This window comes from Schistosoma haematobium, chromosome 6, assembly GCF_000699445.3.
Source record: "Schistosoma haematobium chromosome 6, whole genome shotgun sequence".
Classification (NCBI taxonomy): domain Eukaryota; kingdom Metazoa; phylum Platyhelminthes; class Trematoda; order Strigeidida; family Schistosomatidae; genus Schistosoma; species Schistosoma haematobium.
In genome coordinates, this window is record NC_067201.1 from 19470921 (window position 1) to 19495047 (window position 24127).

The following is a 24127-nucleotide window of genomic DNA, read 5'->3' on the forward strand; positions in this document are numbered from 1 at the left end:
TTGAAGTATTGAAGATCAGAGACAAATAAGGTAACCTAAGTAGAAACTTAATTAGTCATCGTTTACCAGTCGAACGGATATGAATTCTCACCAAGATACACAACTGGAAATTTTTTTTGCATAATGGGATGCTCAAAATATACTATGTGATTTATTCGAAACCGGTACATGCCAACTAAGCGAACTTAATGGCCATCATGTAAGACAGTAGATTGATGGGAACAGGCGATCAGCTACAATAATAATGCTCACTAGTGCAGACTAACATGTGAAAATTTTAGACCGACTTTTTAGACAATGTAAGCCGCATGGTGTTAAATTAACAAATTAGATATTGAGGGGAATCATAAATTAGAATGTCATTGAATATAACCGATTACATGGACAAAAAAAAGAAAGCTTAGGGGAAAAACTATTTGATCGTTAAGCATTCATTTATCATTAGAGAAAATGCACATACATGTAACGACAAACGAGAAAATAATAATCAGAGCAAACAAACAAATCCAGAAGTGAGACATCAGTGCGCAAACACTCAGATAATTACAAATACCATAGAGAAAACCATAATCAGAAATCAATAAATTAAGTACATAAGTGAATTTTGCATGTGACATTAAAAAAGACAAATCGATGGGAGGTCTATCAAGAAGAGATTTTAAAAATCCATTAGGACAATCAATTTCCAAGGTTATGACAAATGTTTGAACAGAAAAGGAATATATAACGAATATTGAGTAAATCAATTCAAAGCTTACCTTTGATTTACTACTTTTGATAATATGACCCTCATCTAGAACAACATAATTCCAGTTGATTAATCTATAAAGGTACACAAAAAACAAATGATTTAGTAAGTATATGTGAAATTGTAAATGGAATAGCCAATGGTGGATGAAGAACTCGATAAATGGTGTTTAATTTGTTAATTAAAAGAATGCACTAGAGCGAATGAGTGTTTCAGAATAAATTAAAACTAAGATAAAAGACGTTGTTATTGAGCTATTCGAACTATAACTGACCAATTGTCAATTTTTGCACAGTGATTACTTCTCTCGGTTTTTTTTATCAAATGCTTTACGAGTCAGTAGTCGATCCTTGATGGGTAAGTAAAAGAAATCTGTGTAGTAATACGTTCGGTTTTGGATTAGAGAAGCTTTATCATGGGTATCGCGTGCTAACAGTAATGTTGTTCAGCTACCAGTTGTTGGATGTAGAGGAAAATTGAAAAGCTTCAGATGTGGAATAGAATGAGTAAGATAGATAACCATATGTTACAGCATTAATAGTGGAATGAAAGTTGACGCGAATTGCCAATGTATGATTGAAATCTTTGAATAATGTAGAGACTCGTCAAAAGTCGATGTAGTCAAGAGTAGCATGCAACTACTGTACATACGCAACATACCAAAAAATACATAGATTAATTTGTTTAATTTAACCTATAGTGTGAAGTTGCCAGGGACAACCAATATGTTAAATTACTCAGAAGCTGAATATTTATTTCAACAATTTCCTTTAAGTAATTTGTTTGTGAAAGAGGAATTTATAGGCAATATTGCTCACTAACATTCGAATTGATATCAGCTACGGTGTCTCAAAAAATCAAGCAAATATGAAAATAAAGGACAGTGATTTAGTGAAAACGAGTCAGTTTGTTTTAACCGAATAATCGACAGATATACACTTTAAATATGTAGAAATCATACAAGATAATAATCAAATAGAAACGATTATCGAATGAGGTTATTTATTAATAATTTCAGGAACTGTTTGTAAACAAATAATCATATATTAATGCGGAAAAACTTACTCGAAAAATCCTATATCACTCCGAATTAAGTCATAAGATATAATGATTACATCATACTGATGTAATTTGGACTGAAGGCTGAGGATAAAAACAGAGAACATCATCTATTGTTAAGTGATTAAATGAAAAGATGTGAAATATACGATATACTCAGTGGGTTTTTATTATCTTGAATGTTAATTGTTAAATCACAAGTTTCAATTAATTACACCAACCAACACAATTATCATGGGTGAACAGTACCACTAAATCGTACATACAAAAAGTGTAAATCAAACTGATTATGTACAGAACTATAAAAAAGTGTTAATAGACTTGTATTAACAAACTACCTATAACAAATTTAAGTATCACGACAATAATTTTAGCAATAGGTGTTCAATATGCATGACCAGAATGGTGTAGACAATGTGAAGGATATTCCATAAATCACTACGAATAAAAGAACTGCGTGATTATATAGAACTATCTTACAGACTCAGGCTAAAGTTACAAAAATACATTGCAAATAAAACACAAAAAGTAAGTGAATAGATAAATTGACGTAGACGAAGTTCAATTGAGGCAGTCAATTGTTTGATGAATAAACAAAATTTATAGGTAAGACATTTGGGAAGCATATAGTATTTTTAAATACAAAATATGACCAGCACAGCTTATTTAACAGATGACAAGTAATCAAAGAAAGCTTCAAATCATAAGGTTTTTGACGCTAATCTTAAACATTCTACAGAGTTCCTTAAACAGCTAAATCAAAATCGTGCATAATTTAATCCAAACATTTACGACAATTAATGTAATGCAAACAAACAATAATATTGAAAATCCTACAACCAAATAGCCCCGTAAGAGATACCTGAGTCGAAAAGAGTTTCGGTTCACACAAAATGATCGTGTTTAAGTTTATAATTGAAGGAAAATAGCTTACTTTTGTCTAACTGTAGGACTGCCGCCATAAATCAAAGGATTCAAATCTTCAGTTTGTGCAAAATGTTGTATTTCATGAAACCAATGAGCACATAAAGTAGATGGACAAATAATTAGCGAGACTGGGAATTTTTCATCAATTTTTGTATCCATCACAACAGATTCATTAGATATACAATATTCATTCGAGTTATTTATCGCCGAACATTGTTTCAATTCATGGTGACTACCGGCTAGTATACAAATAGTTTGTAACGTTTTGCCTAAACCTAAGTCATCACACAATACACCATTTAGACCGTAACGATTAAGAAAGCACAGCCAATTTACTCCTTCCTGTTAACATTGAAGAAAGATGCAATATAAAAATAATGATAACGATATTACAAAAGGAAAGTTAAATAACAATTTCCAGTATGAATAAATGATAATTAACCAACGGATGATGAAAAGCATCTTTGAAAAGCATTAACAAATGTCATTAGAAATATAAAAAATGACATATTGATAGGAGGTATTATGATTCATTAAGTGTTCAGTGACGTTGAGTTTATCATTATGAAAGCTACAATAAGCCGAAAACAAGATCGAATAGCTAAATTTTCGAAATTCTTTGATCGGTTTTTCTTTAAAAGAGTTGCACTGATGCTGTCCAAAGAAGCACGGAAAGCACTTATAGGATGAGAATTCCATGGATCCAAAACCATCGAAGCATTCTTCAAGACAAAGATGGAGAGGATTACAAGTAGTGTCACACATTCCTATGCATTCACGAATAATAAAAGTGGAGACGATTAAGGCCAATTTTATGGAGAAGTGGTTAGAGTCGACCGTAGAGAAGTGTCCAGGAAACTACCTGATCAACATGTTAAAATACCTGAACACCGAGGTTAGGATGAACAAACTGGTTATGAAGATATCATGGTACGATATGGATTGGGAACAAAAATAGTGAGATATTTTCTGCTAATCTATGTGCTTTTAGCATAATGAATATAGGTGGGAATATATATACATCCACCTCGTAGAGAAAGTCAAAGCACAGACTAAATACAGAGAAGCCAATAAACGAGTGAAGAGGAAAAGTGTGACGCATAAGCAGAAATATGTGTAAGACTCAGCAGTAACAGAGAGAAAAGCTGGTAGAGAAAGAAAACAGCAGCTTGTGAAATACTAGTTAAAAGATCAGTGCCTATACTAAGTAATCGGATTGTCTACATTTTATATTATACCATTGAAATCTCAACATAAATATTGTTGTAATTTAACAACCTGTGTCTATTCAGGAAGTATGATGTAACGTACTGATAGAAAACGTATAAATGAGAAAACCAAGAAAGATATTCTTATTTTACAAAAATATTTAAGTGACGTTAACATTGAAGGCAAAATGGATAGCTGAATTATGGATTAAACAATTTAGAAATAATAGCCAAAAAACAACGACACAGTAATTGAGTTTGTTTCTTTTTATTAAGAGTAATTAATATAATGTTTGTGCGGGTTATGAAATTATACTCATCTATTACTACAATTTGAAACAAAATTACTTATATTAGACAACATATTTAATTCTCGTTTATGTATGTGTACACACGTGCTGGTGTTTTGAAAGATGTTTAATTTGTATAAATATTGAAAGGGGCGAGGTCGGTACAATTTAATAGTCACTTCTTCTTAACAACATTCAAAGCAGCTGGAACTCAAATTGTTTCCTTGTTCCTTTGGTTACAATCCTACAAGATAAACACTATCAACATTAACAACAACAACAACTAAATACAAAAATGTTCACCTGTTGGTATGTTCGTAGTGTACCATTTATTTTAATTGGTAGATTGTATGATTGAATACGATCAGGGTGTAGTAAATTATCAATAAATTCACGTTGTTCAAGGCGAATTTGCTTAAATTCTTCCTTCATTTTTTCAGGATTTGGAATCGATGACTAAAAGTGATGAGAATGGAAACAATAAAATGATTACAGATTGGAAAATAATAAATTATGTTTTATCAAGAAAAATTGGTGTAACTATCTAAATATCAATTTGTCGATTGAGCTACTTAGCGCAGGAGGTCGTCTTAAACATGGATATGTAAGACCCATTTCATCCACAATTTCGAAGAACATTCATCAACTACTTTTATATGATAGAAATTAAGTATTCAAACCCAGGACCTACGAAACGGCCGTCTAGTGCTTCCAGGTTGTCCATGGTGCTCTAGCTTCAAATGACTCATGATTTCAATCAGTGAAATTTCTAAAATCTCCACAAAACATTTCATTAAAACTAACTGTCACATAAAAATATGAATCACCTATATATAGTTTTATGATTTACTCAGAGAGAAACTCTCTCTCTCTCTCTCGCTCTCATGGAAAAAAGTATCTAATCAATTACATGAAATGCTTAATGAGTTCAGAAAAGAATTTTCTTAATAATCAAACCTTTTTAGTAATTAAGCCTGAAAAATACGAAATCTGGTAAGAACAAAAGAAGAATTATTTTTAACTGGTATGTATGTGGTGTGAGCTACATAAATCCACATATGTAGTATATGACGATAGTCAGGAATAAAATGTATTTCAGTAGAAGATCGAGAAGGAAAGAACAGAAAGCAATTGGTCTGAAAATGTAGGAAAAATGTTTTATCTTGAAAAAGCTGTTTTTTGATATACCGCGAATAACTGAGCACTAGAACACCAAAACCCTTCCAAGTCGCAGTAAGAAGACAGAAGACTAACGAAAGGAATATTATTCCAAACACTGTCAATCATAGTACAAAATTGTCAGGTATTTATAGTTTTTAGTGAGAACGAAATCATCATTACAGTCTTCCAATCCGCATACAGAGGGTTATTAGCATTATCCAATCGGGAAGCTACATGTTGGAATTCTAGAACATTCTTCCGAAAGGTGATTGGATGGGACGTCTTCGGCTCCTTCTGAGCCTCTTACAGCTTCCTCGAGTTCACCGGTGGTCCGTCGTCACACCTCCCCACTTTAAAGTCCGTTGTGTAAGATTTTTTTTCTTGGATCCACCTGAAGCTTGGGTGTCGCATTCCTCTTGCGGTCCATTACTCTCGAGGGTTGTACAGCTTTCTCTCTGCGTCGTTTGTCTCTTTGATATTTGCGCTCATGATGGTTCTTCTGAGATGAATCTACGAGCAATTGAAATGGAAGCCGGTTTTCTGTGACCACTGTACTATCATTTCTTTGCATTTGATTTATATGTCTTATGCATTTTCCGACATCTTTCCGGACTAGGTACAGCACATTTCCGATTCAACGTTCTATGACACCTGGTTCCCACTTCCTATTACCTTGATACGATCTGACAAGTACCTTTTCACCCACCTGGAAGCTACGATTGACCTTACGATTTTCATTCGTGGGTTTATTTGTCTTTCTGGGCGGCAACATACTGTTAAAAACTGTCCGGATTTTCCTTCCGAACATACACTCGGCCGGAGACTTTCCTTCTGGCACTGTCGGATTAGGGGTAACTCTGTAAGACATCAAGAACTTATTAATCACTTGTTCCGGGATACCCTCACCTCCCCCTTTGACCAGAGCTCTTTTAATCGTATCCACGAATCTTTCTGTCTGGCCATTCGACTGAGGATGGTACGGAGGAGATTGTAGATGCAATATGCCATTTTCACTGCAAAAGCGTTTGAAGGCGGATGACATAAACTGAGTACCATTGTCGGTTACTAAGATCTCTGGAACCCCGAAACTAGCAAATAATCCTGACAATCTTCTCATTGTACTCTCCGATGTCATTTTCGGCATGTCGTATAATTCTGGCCATTTTGTGAATGCATCGACAATAACCAAGTAATTTCTGCCTTGTATAGGTCTGGCGAAATCAGCATGTATTCTTCGCCAAGGCCCGTCCGGTTTCGGCCATGGTTGTGGTTCAACTTTCGTCGGATTCTTTGCAGCCTCTAGACAGGACCAACAGCTGCGACATTTTTGCTCTATATCATGGTCCATTGACGGCCAGTATGCATAGCTACGAGCTAAAGATTTCATTTTACTTATCCCTCGATGCCCGCTGTGGAACTGTTTAATGACTTGGTGTCGAAGATTTCTGGGGATAACGATACGATGGCCAAACATTATACATGAATCGACAACTGTTAATGACTCTCGTCGATGAAAATATTGTAAGAGTTCTCCGTGTAGTCTAGATAACGGCCATTTGTTGAGTATGCAATGGCGAACAATCTTCAATACATTATCCTTCTTGCTAGCCGCTTTGATGGTTTCGAATGTGACTGGGAGTCCGGAAACTGCGTCTGACAATATTTTGTGAACCTCGGTCTCGACATCTATAGCAGCTACAAGCACCTCTTCTTCTTGTTTTTCATGCAGACTATTCAATCTTGAGAGTGCATCTGCCTGTCCGAAATCCGTTGTTGGTTGATACTTTATCTTGAAATCATAGCCCAGCAGTGTGGTAGCCCATCGCTGTAGCCGGTTTGCTGTATATACCGGGATGCCTTTTTTAGATCCAAAAACTGTCAGTAACGGTTTATGGCCTGTAAGTAAGGTGAACTGTCTGCCAAACAACATCTTGTGGAACTTTTTTACAGCAAATATAATCGCGAGGGCTTCTTTCTCTATTTGACTGTAGCTTCTTTCAGTCATAGTCAGCGATCTCGCAGCGTGAGCGATTGCTTTCTCAGACCCGTCAGGGTAGGCATGTGAAATTACTGCTCCAATTCCGTAGTTCGACGCATCTGCTGCGACTATAATTGGAAGATCGGGATCATAGTGTGTAAGGAGAAGGTTCGATGATAGAAGCTGCTATACAACAAACCTCTCCAACAATATTTAGTTTTCCTCCAGATGCGCTGTGAGCTAACTGGGTTGTTGGGAGCACCTGTGGTTTACCGATAAGATTCCAAGTTCTCCGACTAATAAGTGTGATATCAGAAGCGGTGTAGAGTTGCAGGCGGGCACGCTTTTTATTTATATCCAGGTTTACATACTTTCTTTGGCGGCAAATTCGTGCTCGATTATGTGATACCAATATTTTGTTAGTTCGAGCACTAAGTCTGTATTTCTTCGAGTAGGGTTTCAAAGAATGTCGTTTATGGGTTCTTTTTGTGCAGCAGTTTTCTTCATGTCCCTTGCGATGACACTTGCTACAACAATGTTCTTTATATGGGCAGAACCTTTTATAATGCCAACCACCACAAGACCAACATGGAGATGAAGGCTGATTATCTGTGTGCGATACCTTTCTTGAGCAAGAATCGTTCTTTCCGCTTACAGCACGAACGTATGGCAACTGGCCATTATTTTCGACCATCGAAGTGTCATGCTTTAGGTTTACCAATCTCTGGCACTCTGTGGTTACTTCTTGTAGTGTCATATTCGGACATTGTTCAATTTTACTCAAAATTCTAGTTCTAATATCGGCATCTTCGGGAGATTGGAGGCTGCACACAAATACGAGACACTTAAACTGGTCTTCTGTCATTGCTGATAGTTTGAAGCGCTCACATTCACGGTTTACTAAACCCGCATGTTTCACCCAGTCATCATCACCTGCTTTTGTCATCTTGAGACATTGATAACGAATATTAAACAAGGATGACTGTTCAGCAAAGATTTGCGACAAAATTTCAATCGTCGCATCAAAAGAAAAATCTCTTAGATTCTTTGGAAGGATAAAGTTACTGTAACGTTCATGTTCAACAGTTCCAAGTTTTCGCAAGAGTATTCTGACCTTAGCGGCGTCATCAAGTTTTTTGAGGTCGACCTTGGACAAATCTTCATATTTCTTGAACTAAGTTTCAAAAGTAATGCCAGCTGAACCATCAAAATTAAATTCATGGATAGAATTAACAATCTGGTCAACATGAGATTTGAAGGGATCATCTGTAACTTCTTTCTGATCCAGGTTCATTTTCTGAGTTAGCATCTCTATCATGCGCATCTGGAACTGTTCAAAACGTTTTTCTTGGCGTTCCAATAAGGCTTCAAATTGTTCAAAGGTAAATGAAATATTGGTACAATAACCCGTCGCCAGATGTTATATCTTGAAAAAGCTGTTTTTTGATATACCGCGAATAACTGAGCACTAGAACACCAAAACCCTTCCAAGTCGCAGTAAGAAGACAGAAGACTAACGAAAGGAATATTATTCCAAACACTGTCAATCATAGTACAAAATTGTCAGGTATTTATAGTTTTTAGTGAGAACGAAATCATCATTACAGTCTTCCAATCCGCATACAGAGGGTTATTAGCATTATCCAATCGGGAAGCTACATGTTGGAATTCTAGAACATTCTTCCGAAAGGTGATTGGATGGGACGTCTTCGGCTCCTTCTGAGCCTCTTACAGCTTCCTCGAGTTCACCGGTGGTCCGTCGTCACAAAAAATGAATTCTGAGATGATCAACTGATATTTGCAAAAGTAACAGTCAAGTTTGTGACAATATATTGATATTTTGTAAATTAAATATTTACTGTATCACTATCAGATTTTACATTCGATTGTCCCCAATCTTGTTCTTGTTCACTACACGTATGTTCTTCGTGTGTTAAACAGAAAGCAAATATAAAATTGATTCTTGTTAAATATATTTTCACAATAAGATAGTAATCAAAATCGGTTCTGGTTAGAGTGTTACCTAAGTTGACAATTTCATTTGTTGACATTAAAATATTCTCAATTATTTCAAAACACAAGTGTACACTATATATGAATTTTGAGTAATTGAACTTTACTGAGAAACTAACACAGGGCAAAAGCTTAACTAAATGAATACTTCAATATTTACAGATATAGATATTAAAATGATGAAGAAAAAGAATAAACATTATGAAGTAAATAAATAAACACACCTCTAACGGTAGTAAATTCAATAAAGCTGCAAACAATCTTCCTGCTGTAGAACGTATATGTTGATTAGAATTTGATATTAATCTTAAAGTTGGAGTTAGTAATAAAACTACATATGGTAAAAACAATTTCAGATTATTAGATAATAATGAATTTGTTCCATCTTCACTATTACTATTAATCGTAATATTAATTGTTAATTCATTTGGAAGTTTCGACTCAAAATCCAATGTTGATTGTTCATGCACAAAATTCATAAAACATCTACACATTGATAATAATGAAGATGACTTTGAATTCGGTTCAGCAAGTGGATCGTCAAGAATAACTGGTGGGACACTTTGAAGAATATAACTGGATGAATTATGCATGTTGGAGAATTTTTCAACAATTGCTGTAAACAAAACATAATACCAAGTTAGTGAAAACAAAAGTGATAAATTGAAAAGTGTGAAGCGACGAATGAAAGTAAAGTACTGATAACAAATTTATTCCATGATGAAATGTTTCATCAACAAACCATGATAATCACACCGGAAATAAAACTGAGCATTTGCGATTAAAAACCATGAATAAAAAAGTAAATTATCTACTCGATTCAAAACATGTAAACAAACTAGTAGCTTAACATCTCAATTTTCAAACAGTCAGAAGGGTTTTTGTGGATATTATAGTAATTTCAATGGTTGAGATCATGAGTCAATTGAAGCTAGACCACCATGGAAAACCTTCAACAACTGGACGGCCGTTTCGTCCTATTGTGGGGCTCAGCAGTGTGCATCCGCTAGACCACTGAGCCGGCAGGTTTTACATGGTGATCTCATGATCTCAACCACTGATATATATATATATATATATATATATATATATATATATATAGTATTCGTTTATTTCGTGTAGTCTATTTCAAACATCACACATTATAAAGAAAACGGAACTTACTTAAAAATGTCTCCAATGTACCAACACATAATGTTGATGAATCAGTTGGTAAAAAAACGCCGTTACTAGTAAACAATAATAATGGCAATAAAATATTTAATGTATAAACTGGTCTTAACAAAGTTAAGTCAGCAAGAAGACGTGCACCGACCCGACGATAAACAATACTTGGTAAACGAATAACTAATGAGGCTAACCAGATAATTTGCTCAAATGATATATCATCTTTTTGATCACAAAAGGTTTCTTTTTTATCTGGATCAATACAAGGTAGAATAACATTGAGACACGAGGACAAAACAATCAGTCCACTAAGTAATTCATCCTGGTTTGATTTAGGCAAATCAACTGGTTTCAGTTTGTACATGTTAACTTTGATTTCTGTAATCATAAAACAGTAAGAAAAACAAATTATCAGACAGAAATAACACCCACGATTACTCCTAATTCCATTACAATCTTAATAGAAGTTATGTTGAAAATTACCACGTACAAATAGCATGAAATGAATAAAAGTTATGAACACAATTTAGTACGAGTTCAAATACCCTTCTCTGAATCACATCTTTTGTTGAGTGATAATTTAGTAATTACTTAAGGACACCTCTGTCATCTAATGTTTGATAGATACACTGTCGCTGTAAAGCTATGCGTAACAACACATTATGCCGAGAAACAGAGACAAATATGAGAAAAATGATCAAAAATTGGACAGAACTAGAAAGGAAGGTCCAGGACAGAGTGGGTTAGAGAATGTTGGTCGGCGGCCTATGCACCATTGGGAGTAACAGGCGTAAGTAAGTATTTTAAGTATAAAAGACAAACAAATCTACTACTACCATTTTAGACATAACTAAGATACCTTTTTTCTGAATTAAGGTACAAATTTTTTTTAATGAGATTTCATCGCATTTAACTTGAACATAAATGAATGTGACAATAAAGTTGTAAAACATGATTCAACAGTGCGAACGAGGTCTAAAAATACCATAACAACTTATTTTACTGGTAAGAACTACGAAAAGCTGTAAAATATATCATCATGACAGAATCAATGCAGAAAATCATTATTTATTTGAACTGTTCTCAAGAAACGTATCCTGATGCATGTACATAGTTGGAAACTTACGATAGCATAGAAAAATACAATTTATTAATCATTTATTTGTCCTGTAAAACTCGAGTTAACAGTTTTTTGTCATAATACATATGTAAATTCAAAACATCTTACTAAGGTTTTGTTTTGTCGTATGGTTGTTGATGGGAAATGTCAACCAATATAAACAAGTGTCAATATACAGTTCTGAATATATGATAAACACAGTCTCCGTGATTTCACTCTACTGATATCGATTTTGGTTATAATTTCGATATGAATGGAAAACTTAACCATAAGAGAATTAACGAAAGAAAAGCAACAGAGAAATGAACGATAACGTACTGTCAGTCAATTTCTTCAAAGTCGAGTAAATATATCCCCTTCTTTCAGATATTTCTCCACCTTGTTCCATAGATTCACCATTTTCTACTAAAATGCCTGATTGGCGATAATAATTAATGACAATTTTGACTGGATTTATCCAAAATAAATGCCATAATGATGGTATACCTAGGCGAAGACTATTTAATGAGATATTTGATAAACGATGATGACAAGGTTGATGATCGATAGATTCCATAGCCGCACTTGATGATGATTTTGATGATGACCAACAAGTTTGATTACCTTCTTCATGATGATATAAATTGATAAATGTATAACAAATGCAAGACAAAGAAATGTAAGCCCCACGACGTTGGGAAGACTGATGCAGTGCTTCAGACGATGACGACGTGTTTGTAACCAAATCTAATCGATATGTCTAGATTTTAAGTACAATGTCAATGAAGACATGATCAGTAAATGAGCAATACATACAAGACGAAAATCAAAGAAATGGACACTTTGATCAACAAAAGTAATCTTTAACTACATTAGTTGTGACAGAGAACGAAATAAATAGATCAGCAATGTATATTTCTTAATCTTTACTGAATTTAACGAAGATATGAAATTCTAAAATTATTTATATTCAAGATACTATTAGCCCAAAATCCAAATATTAAGGTTTAATACTGTTATATCCCGATAAGAATAATGAATGGTAACTGTTGGGACCCGTTTATGGACCAATACTATGCGTATATTGTTATCGTGTAATTGTTAAATAACTAAACTATTCATATTCATGTTCCGCTCATTATGAGCTTTATTTTGACTGTTATTATACGATTTACCATTGTTGAGTTATGCCCAGTCTATCAATTACTATCTCCCACATTCACAGCCACATTTGGCTAAATTTTGTACAAATGTTGTTCCCTATTTTATGGTACTATGTGGTCTGTTTGGTTGGTATATAAACCCAGTATTTTTGAAATTAATTATTCATATTGCAGAGGCTGAGATTGATGTTCTGGACTTAACTGGCTGGGCTAGACTGCTCGTACTTGATTTTATGCGTCATTGGTCCGATCGATAAATCACTGTTCTTTAATTGTCGGTATCATCAGGGTACATAGGCCACAAGCTATAGCAAATACAAACAGTTTTAAATGATATTTCTTTTATTATAATATATTTTAGGTTGAAGTGAAATCCCCTAGCTAACGGAAAGGCTATGACAAGTACAAAAAACATACCATAAAATCCATGTGAATAATACGATTTAATGATCTCTATTGAGATTTTTATTCCCAGATTGTAGAGTATGACTGATATTATGAAATCATCGTATACAATTTATGAGCTATAAATATACGTGTAATCAATAGTTACCGCTTATAACAACCTGAATTTCATCTCCGTTGTAACATTATATATTTTGAATGGATAAGATAATCTTGGATATTACAAAAGTATGGTGATACAAACATAAAGGTCCTATCATACGCATAGATATTTCATTCTACATTATTATCAAAACAATAGCACATTTCTCTTAAAAAGTGCTATTTGGAATTATATGTGCTTTAGTGATATACTTTAGATTGAGACTGAAAGTTTACAATGTATTATGGGAGAAACGTTCAGTTTGCCTACTATCAAAATCATTGGAAGTTGGATGGGTAAATGTTTAAAAGCATAAATGGATTGTTATTACTCTAACAACGAATTATTTCAGTGTAAATCGGATGAATAAAGTGAGATGCTCACATGCACAATGGTTATAGTCTGCATAGTTCTACAGTTAAATGACTAGTTTCTAGTCATCATTATAGTTATCATAAATTCACACCAACAACATTATGTTGAACATCATTACTTTTAAATTTGCTCGTTCGATGACGAATGACATGGTCTGAAATTCAATAATTCCAGAAGTTCCTTAATAAAAACAATTCTTTTAAAACAAGTCGACAGAATTAATATGAACCGAGCAGTATGGCTTTATAAGTAGGAAATACTATTGGCAATACATCGGGAATTCGGTGAATGGATTTTAAGGAAGAAACAAGAAATTATCGAAGTACAAAACCAATTTATATTGAGTGCTAAGAAATTAGTATTCTTTAGAAACTCGACATACGAAATACAAACCTCCGGAATTCGTCTTGTCTGTGATCGGACAAGACCATACAGAACACAACACACGTTCGAGGGTTTTACAATTACAGAAGCATAGAGGTTGTCCAGGTTTTAGATCAATCCTGAAATTTTAACAGACGTCGTTGAAAAATTCGATCCACTCTAGTGAAAGGTTGCTTTTGTGATGCGGTATAGTCATAAATATTCCTTAAGATTCCTCAGATTTTCTCACGGTGATTTCGTGTTTGCGGCAAAATTCGATACAGTATAGTTAGCCCATTTATTGAATCATTGATGATTTACACAATTTAAAGATAAAAAATTACTTTTAAAATAAAGAGAATCGGCAAACATTCTACAACAATTAAAAAGTGACAACAAGGCAAAAGTAGATGGGAGCTGAAAAAGAATGGAACTTACAGAGAGCGAATTAACACATGCTATTTTAGTATCAACTGATGATTGATCTTCATTGGGTTGATGACTTGCTTCTGATGAAAGATTTGAAGTACTTGATAGAGACAACAAGAAGTCTGGATTGTATTTGAGTTCGTTAATACGTGAAAGTGATGCGAAACAATAAACCAATAATATATGGATGGAAATACAATGAATGTAAAAATTACCAATATGGGATTGTGGATATTGTTGAACATTATTTAAATTAAAATAAATTAATTAAAGTTAAACAACTACTGAGAACCTAGAAGCAGTTACACCCTAGTATGGAACTACTCAGCAGTTCGTATCCACGACTCCAAGATCTTTAGATTCGCGCGCGAATGACTAGATGAGTTGAGGTCCAGTGGTGGTGAATTCTAACTTCAACGAGTTCCATACTAGAATGAAACTTCTGTCCAGTATTTCCAAGTTCTCATGGGTTGTTTAACTTTGATCGGTTCATGATTTCAATGAGATTTAAAAAGTGTTGAACTGCAATGAGCCGTAATCAGCCTCTGAAATAAGGGATACCAAAATGTAATTCTGAAGGACGGAAAACAAGTTTTGCAGGATAAAATGAACTCATTCTATTTGTAGAGCCCATCGGTATCAAGCGTTTCCAATCTGACATATGTATACACGGGGAGAGTGTAATTAGCCTCGCTATCGCAGTGATAGTCAAATAACCTTTCTAATTTTACATCTTAAGATGTTTACGTAATAATTCGATTTTATTTCTAAACATGTTGAGTAATTATGCAATCAGTTGTAAATTTCATAACATTTACGTAATCTAATTTTATCTTCATTATGATTACTAGTAACTAGAACATCATAAATCCTACTTACTACTTTCCAAGACTTAAATATACTCGATAGTAACTATGCTTTATCGTACGCTTTTTATCCTATTCATTTTACTTTCATGATATCGATTATGTTACGAATAATTATTTGAACTTTACTAACTAAAGTATATCAAACATTTTCAGAAGGGGTTCTGTGGAGATTTTAGTAATTTCAATAGTTGAAATCATGAGTCAATTGAAGCTAGAACACCCTCGAAAACATGGAAGCACTGGACAATCGTTTCGTCCTAGTATGGGATTAGTCAGCAGTGTGCATCTATGGTCCCGCCCCCGCGAGACTCGAACCCAGGATATATCAGTCACGCGCGCGAGCGCTTAACCACTAGACCACTGAGTCGGCATCCAATGGTGTTAATGTCTAACTTTAACTAATCCAAGAAATTGCGCCACCGTAAACCAATGTCTTCAGTGAGATGATACCTCACAACAGACCTGGTTGAACTCCACTGGTCACGGTTTATCACTAGAACTCCAAGAAATGTCTCTTGAAGTCAGTCACTAGTGAGCAGATGATTACTATCAGAAAGGGTTTGTGGAGATTTTAGTAATTTCAGTAGTTGAAATTATGAGTCAAAATCATGCTCCCAGGTTTTCCATGGTGGTCTAGCTGCAATTGATTCATGCTATCAACTGTATCAAACATTTGTTGATATTTATATTGATAACTGTAACTGTGGGCCGTTTACAAATGATCATGATTATGAGAAATCACGTAATAAAATGAATTCATTTTCTTTATTTCAAAAATTTTAGTTCTTTCTCTGTTCAGATTTATTCAGTAATCTGGCGACATAAAAGTAGTTTATACATAAGATAACATCAGTTTTATAACCGTCACGTAAACAACATATCAAGAAAGTTGTATGCTTTTACTCGAATAATGAAAAAGGCAAATATGAGGACAATCGGAGTAGAATGAGACTTCTTTCTGAATAAAGGGGGGTAGTTTTAAATAATTCACTCTTCCTTCTCCTGTCTTTTTACGGTTTAATAAACTTTATCGATTCCAGTAATCCTTTTCTCACACACTACTTAGTATCGGTTAAATGCAATATATTATATTAAAAAAAATTCACACATAAAATATTTTCCTCACAAAAATGTAAGAATGTAAATAAATTAATTAATAAGTGAAACTTATGACTAACCTGGATCAGATTCTATTAAATAGGAAGTAAGATTTTTGATTACTTTGGTAGCAGCTTTAGAAGTGTTTGGAAGTAAACTTTTATTCGTCAACAATGTTGATGATGATTGTGATGGGGGATTAATGCTTAACATCTTCCACTCTAACCACAAAAGACGCGCTAAACAACTGGCAGCCAAGCGTTGAAGATGTACACATGTACCAATTGGTAACATATCTATGCATGACCCAACAGCACTGCTATTACTGCTACTACTACCATAAGCATTACTACCACCAAAAATCGACGATGTAGATGTAGCAGTAGAAGCAATATTGGGACGGGAATTTGTTTGAAAAATACCATCGGTACCTGAATTCAATGATCGCACAGCATTATCGGATTGATTTATACATGGTTTCACACATCGTATAGTGTCCATTAACGGACGAATAAGCAAACTTAAACGACCTGGTAGAATCCAATTCATGTTAGCAAAAGCACAGGCTATGCCCAATTCGACACTAAAAAACGTTTTCATAAAAACGAAAGAATTACCGCAAGAATTCTATAAAAGCAAAAGTCAAAGTTTTCAGAAACGGTATAAGAAAATTAAAGGCATGAGTGTAAACATGTTAGCTATGAACTAAGACAACCTATCGAATAATTAAATTCCAATGACGCAGATACAACCAACTATTCAAAAATGTCAATGCATTAAAACTTACAGAATTGTGAATCATTTGTGATCACTAATTCAGACGAATACAAAACGATGGTTACTAAATAAAAAGATTGGTATTCGCTAAAATAGATTATACTAAGAAATTGAACTTGAGATTAACTAAATAAGGACATTCAGAAGTACTTTTCTCTTTTTATGGAACAATATAAACTCTAACAGATATTGTCCATCAACTATAAAAAAACACATTTGTGCACATGAAATACAAAACTTAACTGACTTGTTGTACACAGATAATGTTTGCCATTATGAAAAACGTAAAAAATGATTTTTGTTTTATGATATTATTAGCCCCAAATGCCCTGGTACGACCAAGGGTGAGAAGAGTCAGCTCTACCTCTCCAGATGTTCTTAAGTGGCCACGTGCATACAACCACTGCCAAACAAGTTCTACTCACTGCCTTTTCGTGGCGGTGGTGTTGTTTACGAAGTTAAGAGGATGAGAAGCGAGAGTCCAGCGCTTTAACTAAGTTGGTGTATATGGAGGATTTACCTAGTGGAGTTGGAAAACCCTGATTCCATTCTAATAGTCTACATGAACTTCAGCATCCTAAGGGAATAACCTGGTGTTAGTTACTGGCTATCATGTGACCGCATTTCCTAACGTTGCTCCACTGCATTGTGGATTCGACCTCTAGGTCAAAGGCTCGGGTAGTGGCCCCCTAAGAAAGCCACCTGCTTCAGTTTGGGTGCCCAGGTAGTATCCAAGACCTCGCACAAATTAAATGATTTGTGTGGAGCATGTATATCTGGTGCCCGCTTATACCAATTTTTATATGTTTAAATAAATAAATGAAATAAATAAGATATTTTAATTCATATCGAATATTACAACAATAGTGAATTTGAAACAAACCATTTCTAATTTACTTGGTAAGAAATTTTGTTACTATTTCACTTATTTGAAGTATAATGGTGTTAATAAATTTATTATAATTGCATTTAAGCATACATTGAATTTATTTGCTTATTCATTTCAAATTGACTTATGATATAAACTGGTAATACTTTATCTTTAATCTTACTAGGCAACTAATATTGAATAGAAAAGGAACATATGCTTTTTGATTGAGATCATGAACCGATTGATGTTAGACCACTATTGAAAACCTGGAAGCACTGTGAGCCGTTTCGTTCTAGTATGGGACCCATCAGTAGTGTGTATCCACGATCCCACACACGAGATTCAAAACCAGAACCTTCAGTCTCGCTCGCGAACGATGATAAATTCATCCAATTTATCCACTTTACTGACTACAAACGCTGATGGTAATACGTGCAAGTTTGTCTGTCATCTAAAACACTCCATAACATTTATGATTAAAAAACGACAGAGTTTTCGTGGATAGTTTTATTTTACGAGAATTTACAGTATTCGCTATGCACTAAAATCACCACGTCTGTAATCCAGTGGTTAGAGCACTCGATTATTAACCACTGTATTGGTTATTAGAACCCTGTCTTGTCTACTACAGTACGTTCGACCCAGTAGTATTATTATTTTTCAAAAAAATGACTCAAAACATTTACTGAACTTGATCGTTAAGTTACATTTTATCTAATCAAACAATTAGTTGTCAATCTGTAACTATTTAGGGCCTTTTTTTCAATAAATCTATATAACAATGATTCACCACCTGAGAATAACGAATGAATAAATTAACTTCTTAACTGAAATGATTCACATATAGATGCACTAACGAATATGATAAACATCAGTTTTGTTCACATTAGATGTTAACTCAGTGGTCTCAAGATTCAGTGATCACCTCAAGGCGAAACATAATCAACGTTTGGTACAAACCTTGGAAAAAAGACTAAAAAATTATTTATTCTAATGAAATCTATTGTGATACAAAGTTGGTTAGTGAATTTATGGTGGTAAAGCTTCGTACTCTCAGATTAACTGTGAAACTTTCATTATTCCTCGGAACAACACAATTAGCACTTCAGATAGAAGTGAGTCATCAGAGTTTCTACACAGATGACTGACAGCGTGTTTTGTCGACCTATATAGTAATTATCTGCATATTTGTTTTGATTGTCTCCTCTTCAAACTGATTTTGGATCCTGTATTTGTTCAGGATTTTTCTAATGGGTTAGTAATTTAGGTTGGTGTCAAAGTATTTATTGATTAATGACTAACCTAAGTACCATACATTAAAAAAAACTCCTTCATCTTTTTTTTCATTTCTTCTGTCTAAAATCTTAAGATTTCCGTAATAGAACGTCTGCCCACAATTGCACACATGAACTGATAAAAGCGAAGATGAATCATGGAGTTTGACTAGTTGGTGTTCAATGAAACGAAGATGGCGCCTGATTTGTTCCAGAATGTCTCACCACAAAACCCCAGCAATACACACATCTGATCTATAACTTTTTCACCATCTCAAGTGGACTTATTATATGATTAGAAAGCTATAACTAAATATGTAGACATAAACATAGAGTAAAACGGCAGAAAGTGGTGGTAACTGGGACAATGATAAGACACAATGTCAGAAAAAAATAGAATAAACAGTATTACAATGAAATAATAAATACCATTACAAAGAAATATGATAATTATCCAAATAGATAACTAACCGATTTCCCAAATATAATTGTAAAGTAAGACAATGGTCAACTGTAGTTCGAGTTCTTTCTAATTGACAATGTAAGCGATCCAGTAGAGATGAATCAATAACAGAAGATACTGAATGCTGTTTTTCAGCATGAATTACTTCAGCCACTTTTTGAAGTAATATTTTACAATGAACTATTGTTAAGACACCGCTGAATAAAGAAGTATAATAAAAACTGAAAGTTGACATCCTTTACAAGAGAAATCCGATAAAATTACATTTATGCATTACTGTACTTGAAATGACAAATAGGAAGAATGAAGAAAATATATGACCGATGCATGTATGTGACTGGTCCTACGTTGCAACTGACTGACTGATGATAATTCTCGAACTTCATCTTAAACGGTTAACTTTAAAAAAACAGAAATAAACATATTCTATTCGGCTGAAGCAACGTGTAATGGATAATAGTGAGGGTGGACAAGAGTTATAACAAACTTAACCAGAAATATATTTGACCAAGATAATGAATTTCAAATGGACATGGTTACAACAAGTGCACATGAACTATGTCAAATGGAAAACAAGTTTACAAACCGGATATCATAAAAATAAATATGATAACGTCGTGAACACAGGAAAACATCATAAGTAAGGAAACGTTGATGCGCAATTTTTAATTTCTAGCTTTTATAAATACTTGTTTTATTTTCGGTTAAACAATATTGTGAACATTTCAGAATCATTGAGAATATTTTCTCAACACGAGTATTTAAGAGTTGCATAGGCTTCAAAATAATTGACAACGAAACAATAACATTGGTTGAATATGTAGATTTAATTATTGAACTTACTACTTCGTTGACTTATGTTTGTCATATTCATCTACTAGCTCACATAAACAACTACGTCATTTAGCTGTATAGTCATTGAGAAAAGTGAGCATCCAAGAATTAATCAGGCATCGAACTTAGGACCTTCAGGTATCATGAGTTACTTCCAGACCACGTAATTTACTGAAGCCAACAACGATAGCACTGTAGTTGCATGAGTGTGAATAGTTGTAAAAAAACCTGAGTCTTACAGTGGTGAGAACGTGAACAACATAAGGACATGCGATTCTTCCACCTGTTGAGATACGGGCGAGAAAAACTTTATCTACTATAAATTGCAAATATACACAAGGACGTGTTTTCTTGGAGGTTAAATGTAACTGATGGAAATCATTGGGTTATGGATTGATCTGTTAAATATATAATTACAAGTTCAGAATGAAAGTTTCATACAAATTAGTACTTTGAATTGATTTAAGAACTTACTTTATTGGAATTTGAGAATCAACAGGAAGACCGCCACTTTTCATTAGTCGAATTAATTCGCGACAATCTTCTTGCATTAATTTGAAAGGAGCTAAAAGGGAAATTATTAATAACAGACAATATGTAAGAAACGGGTATACAAATACCTAGTGATAATAAATCAACCATGTTAATAAATTTGGCATTGAATCTTTTCTCGTTTCAAGCTAGCATACGGAATAAAATAGTTAATTATTATTTTATTTATTTGAATACATAAATATTAGTACAAAGAGGCACCAAATACATATGCGCCACACAAGTCGCTTGATTTGGAAATAGGATTTACCAACTCCCCTGGGTGGACTCTCCGTGTCCACCAACCCGGTCAGAGCGCCGGACACTCGCTTTTCGTCCTCTCAATTCCGTAAACAACACCCTCTTGGCAGTGAGTAGGAACTCCCTGGCAGTAGCTGTATACGCGTGGCCATGTGAGAGCATTTCGAGGGGTAGAGTTGACTCTAGTCACCCCCGGCCGTACCATGGCATTTGGGGCTAATTATTATTAGTTTACATGACTCCCCTAGTTGAGATCAGGAAAACTTTTACCAACAAGAGTTTCATATTTATTGCATAAAGTATAAAAGATTCAAATGAAGACAGTTAATCAAAATCTCCGGATTATTCTGCTATGATTTGCTGTTGGACTTGCTAATACAGTCGGAGAGGTACCACTACTAACCCAAGGATAGGATCTTGTATGTGAAAATCATAACAACAAAGGTAACAATTTTACCAATAACGACTTCAGGGTAACCTAACACCTCCCCTTTCAAAAGCAATCCAATCGACCACTAACATACCATCGAATTGGTTTAGGATGTTTCATGAAAGCAATTTTGTATCTTATGAGCCTAAAGGTTTATTTTATATATCTGTTACTTTGATCTCGTGTCGAAATTTATACCAAGAATTCTTCAATGGTGCTAGTGACACAAAGGCATAAATTACAGCACCTAGATACATATTAACAGTTTAAGAATAATCGTAGAATAATCAAAGTCTACAATTAATGTGCAAATATATGTTTATTCAATCTGTGATGAAAATTATTGTGTACACTAACAGAAAACGTCAACCCTAACAGAAAAGTCTGAACAATTCTTGAAACCTAAAGTGAGGAAAGTATATTTTAAAAGTTACAAAAATGTACAAGCATACATGAAGATGGCTTTAATCACAAAACGACATTTGCAAGCGAATTCATAAAAAGCCTATGCTAAAGACTAGTCATTTTGTTTTAATTCAAAGTTATTTGAGAGTTTGTGTTCAACAATCAAGAACAATCTAGAAAGAAAGCATAATACTTATTCAGAGCTTCTTGTTCTTTATTATTTGGATGGTGTCATATCATGTTATATAACACATTTATATGATATAGCCTTGTGGGTCAGGGTAATTTTACATTGGTTTTCATGAAAACCAGACACCATCCAGGCTTTTATGTGACAACCCAAACAGTACAGCTCAATCCCGTTTAACAGGAGAGCCAGACACCGCCCAGGTTTAAATTTTATAACCCGAGCAATACAGCTCAATCCCGCATCACAGGAGAACCAGACACCGTACAAGCTTGAACGCTACAATCTGAATAGTACAGCTGAATCCTGTGGCGCAACCATATCATACCATGAGTAAAGTTAATTTAAAATCGTATAAATCTTTATAAATACACACCCAGTATTTCTTCATAATAAATTACTTCAGTTAAACAAGATTCTAATCGTCCACGTAGTTGCTTTGCTATATCATGTAGGTCAATTTTAATATTAGTGAAAACACGTTCTGCTAAATTCTGTAACTGTTCTAAATGACATGATAATAATGTTGATGAAGAAGTATTCATTAAATTAGACCACGTATAAGTTAATTTGTCAATGTAATTTATTTGGTAAAATGGATTCATGGAATTAAACAGCTTATTTGATGAATTCATTGAGCTATTATCATTGTTATCACCAGAACCAGTTGGTAAAGATGAAATTGGAGATAATAAAGACCAAGAAGATAGTAATAGTCCAGAGATGAAACGTTGCATAGCTAATCTATCCTTTAAATGTAACTGACATATTAATTGTCCAATTACATAGTTTAAAACACTAATTGATGTATTATTAATATGATTATGTTCATTGTTGTTTACTGATGATGGTAATGATGAAGTAGATAACTTTGAATTATCTGATATACACGGTAATAAATGAACTGGAATTAACTGGTTGTATTGACAAATACGCGAACACAAATATGCTAAAACACTATCAGAAAAAAAAACAGTATCAAGTATCGAATGCAAAAGGATAGTAAAGATGAAACAAATTCAACTGCTATTCACATTGCGAATATAGATAATTCAGTTAACAACATTTCTTAGTTTACGGGGAACAAATCCATAGTAAATAAAATAATGTGAAACACATATTTAGTGATTCTAAGGTTACTGAATATATATGTATAGTTCAGCCATTCATTTAACCGTACAAAATATAGGTGGTTTCCATCCTTTAATTAATATATAAAATTAAATAATAGACATGTGCCTTATCATTTATGATACTTTGGGGTCGTCAACCCACACAAAAAGTTGCAGTACAATGTTGCATGATAATTAATGGGCTGCATTCAGCTACTGCCAGTCATCCCATACCATAGAAGATTGTGTACGATAAAAATGGGAAGGTTATCAGGCTAGTTTGAAAAATCCAGTACTAATCAATTAGATGCTGAAGTATGAGAAGGTCCCATCAAAGTGAGAAAGTGGCGTGAGGAACGATATCTTCTTGTACTCTGAGTCTATGGTCCAACAGGCAGCAGTCCAGATACATCTAAGCCTGAGTTCTGCCGCCAATTAAATGATAACCTCGATAAATTGCGCTCGAAAGATATTGTGTAGCTAACCAA

The 24127-nt window shown here is 34.1% G+C and overlaps 1 protein-coding gene across 1 annotated transcript in view; it reads right to left on the bottom strand.

Moving 5' to 3' along the window:
- The window catches only part of BTAF1 (btaf1 RNA polymerase II, B-TFIID transcription factor-associated, 170kDa), a 64718-nt gene that overhangs the window by 15377 nt on the left and 25214 nt on the right, over positions 1-24127 (bottom strand). Inside the window, exons 14-25 of the mRNA XM_051208318.1 lie at positions 22904-23484; positions 21188-21278; positions 19888-20076; positions 16575-17077; positions 14537-14649; positions 11990-12410; positions 10549-10929; positions 9609-10000; positions 4536-4688; positions 2742-3076; positions 1814-1891; positions 759-822 (exon numbers count right to left, since the gene is read on the bottom strand). Coding sequence (XP_051065697.1) covers positions 759-822; positions 1814-1891; positions 2742-3076; positions 4536-4688; positions 9609-10000; positions 10549-10929; positions 11990-12410; positions 14537-14649; positions 16575-17077; positions 19888-20076; positions 21188-21278; positions 22904-23484 — 3301 coding nt within the window. The remainder of the gene's footprint in view (positions 1-758; positions 823-1813; positions 1892-2741; positions 3077-4535; positions 4689-9608; positions 10001-10548; positions 10930-11989; positions 12411-14536; positions 14650-16574; positions 17078-19887; positions 20077-21187; positions 21279-22903; positions 23485-24127) is intronic.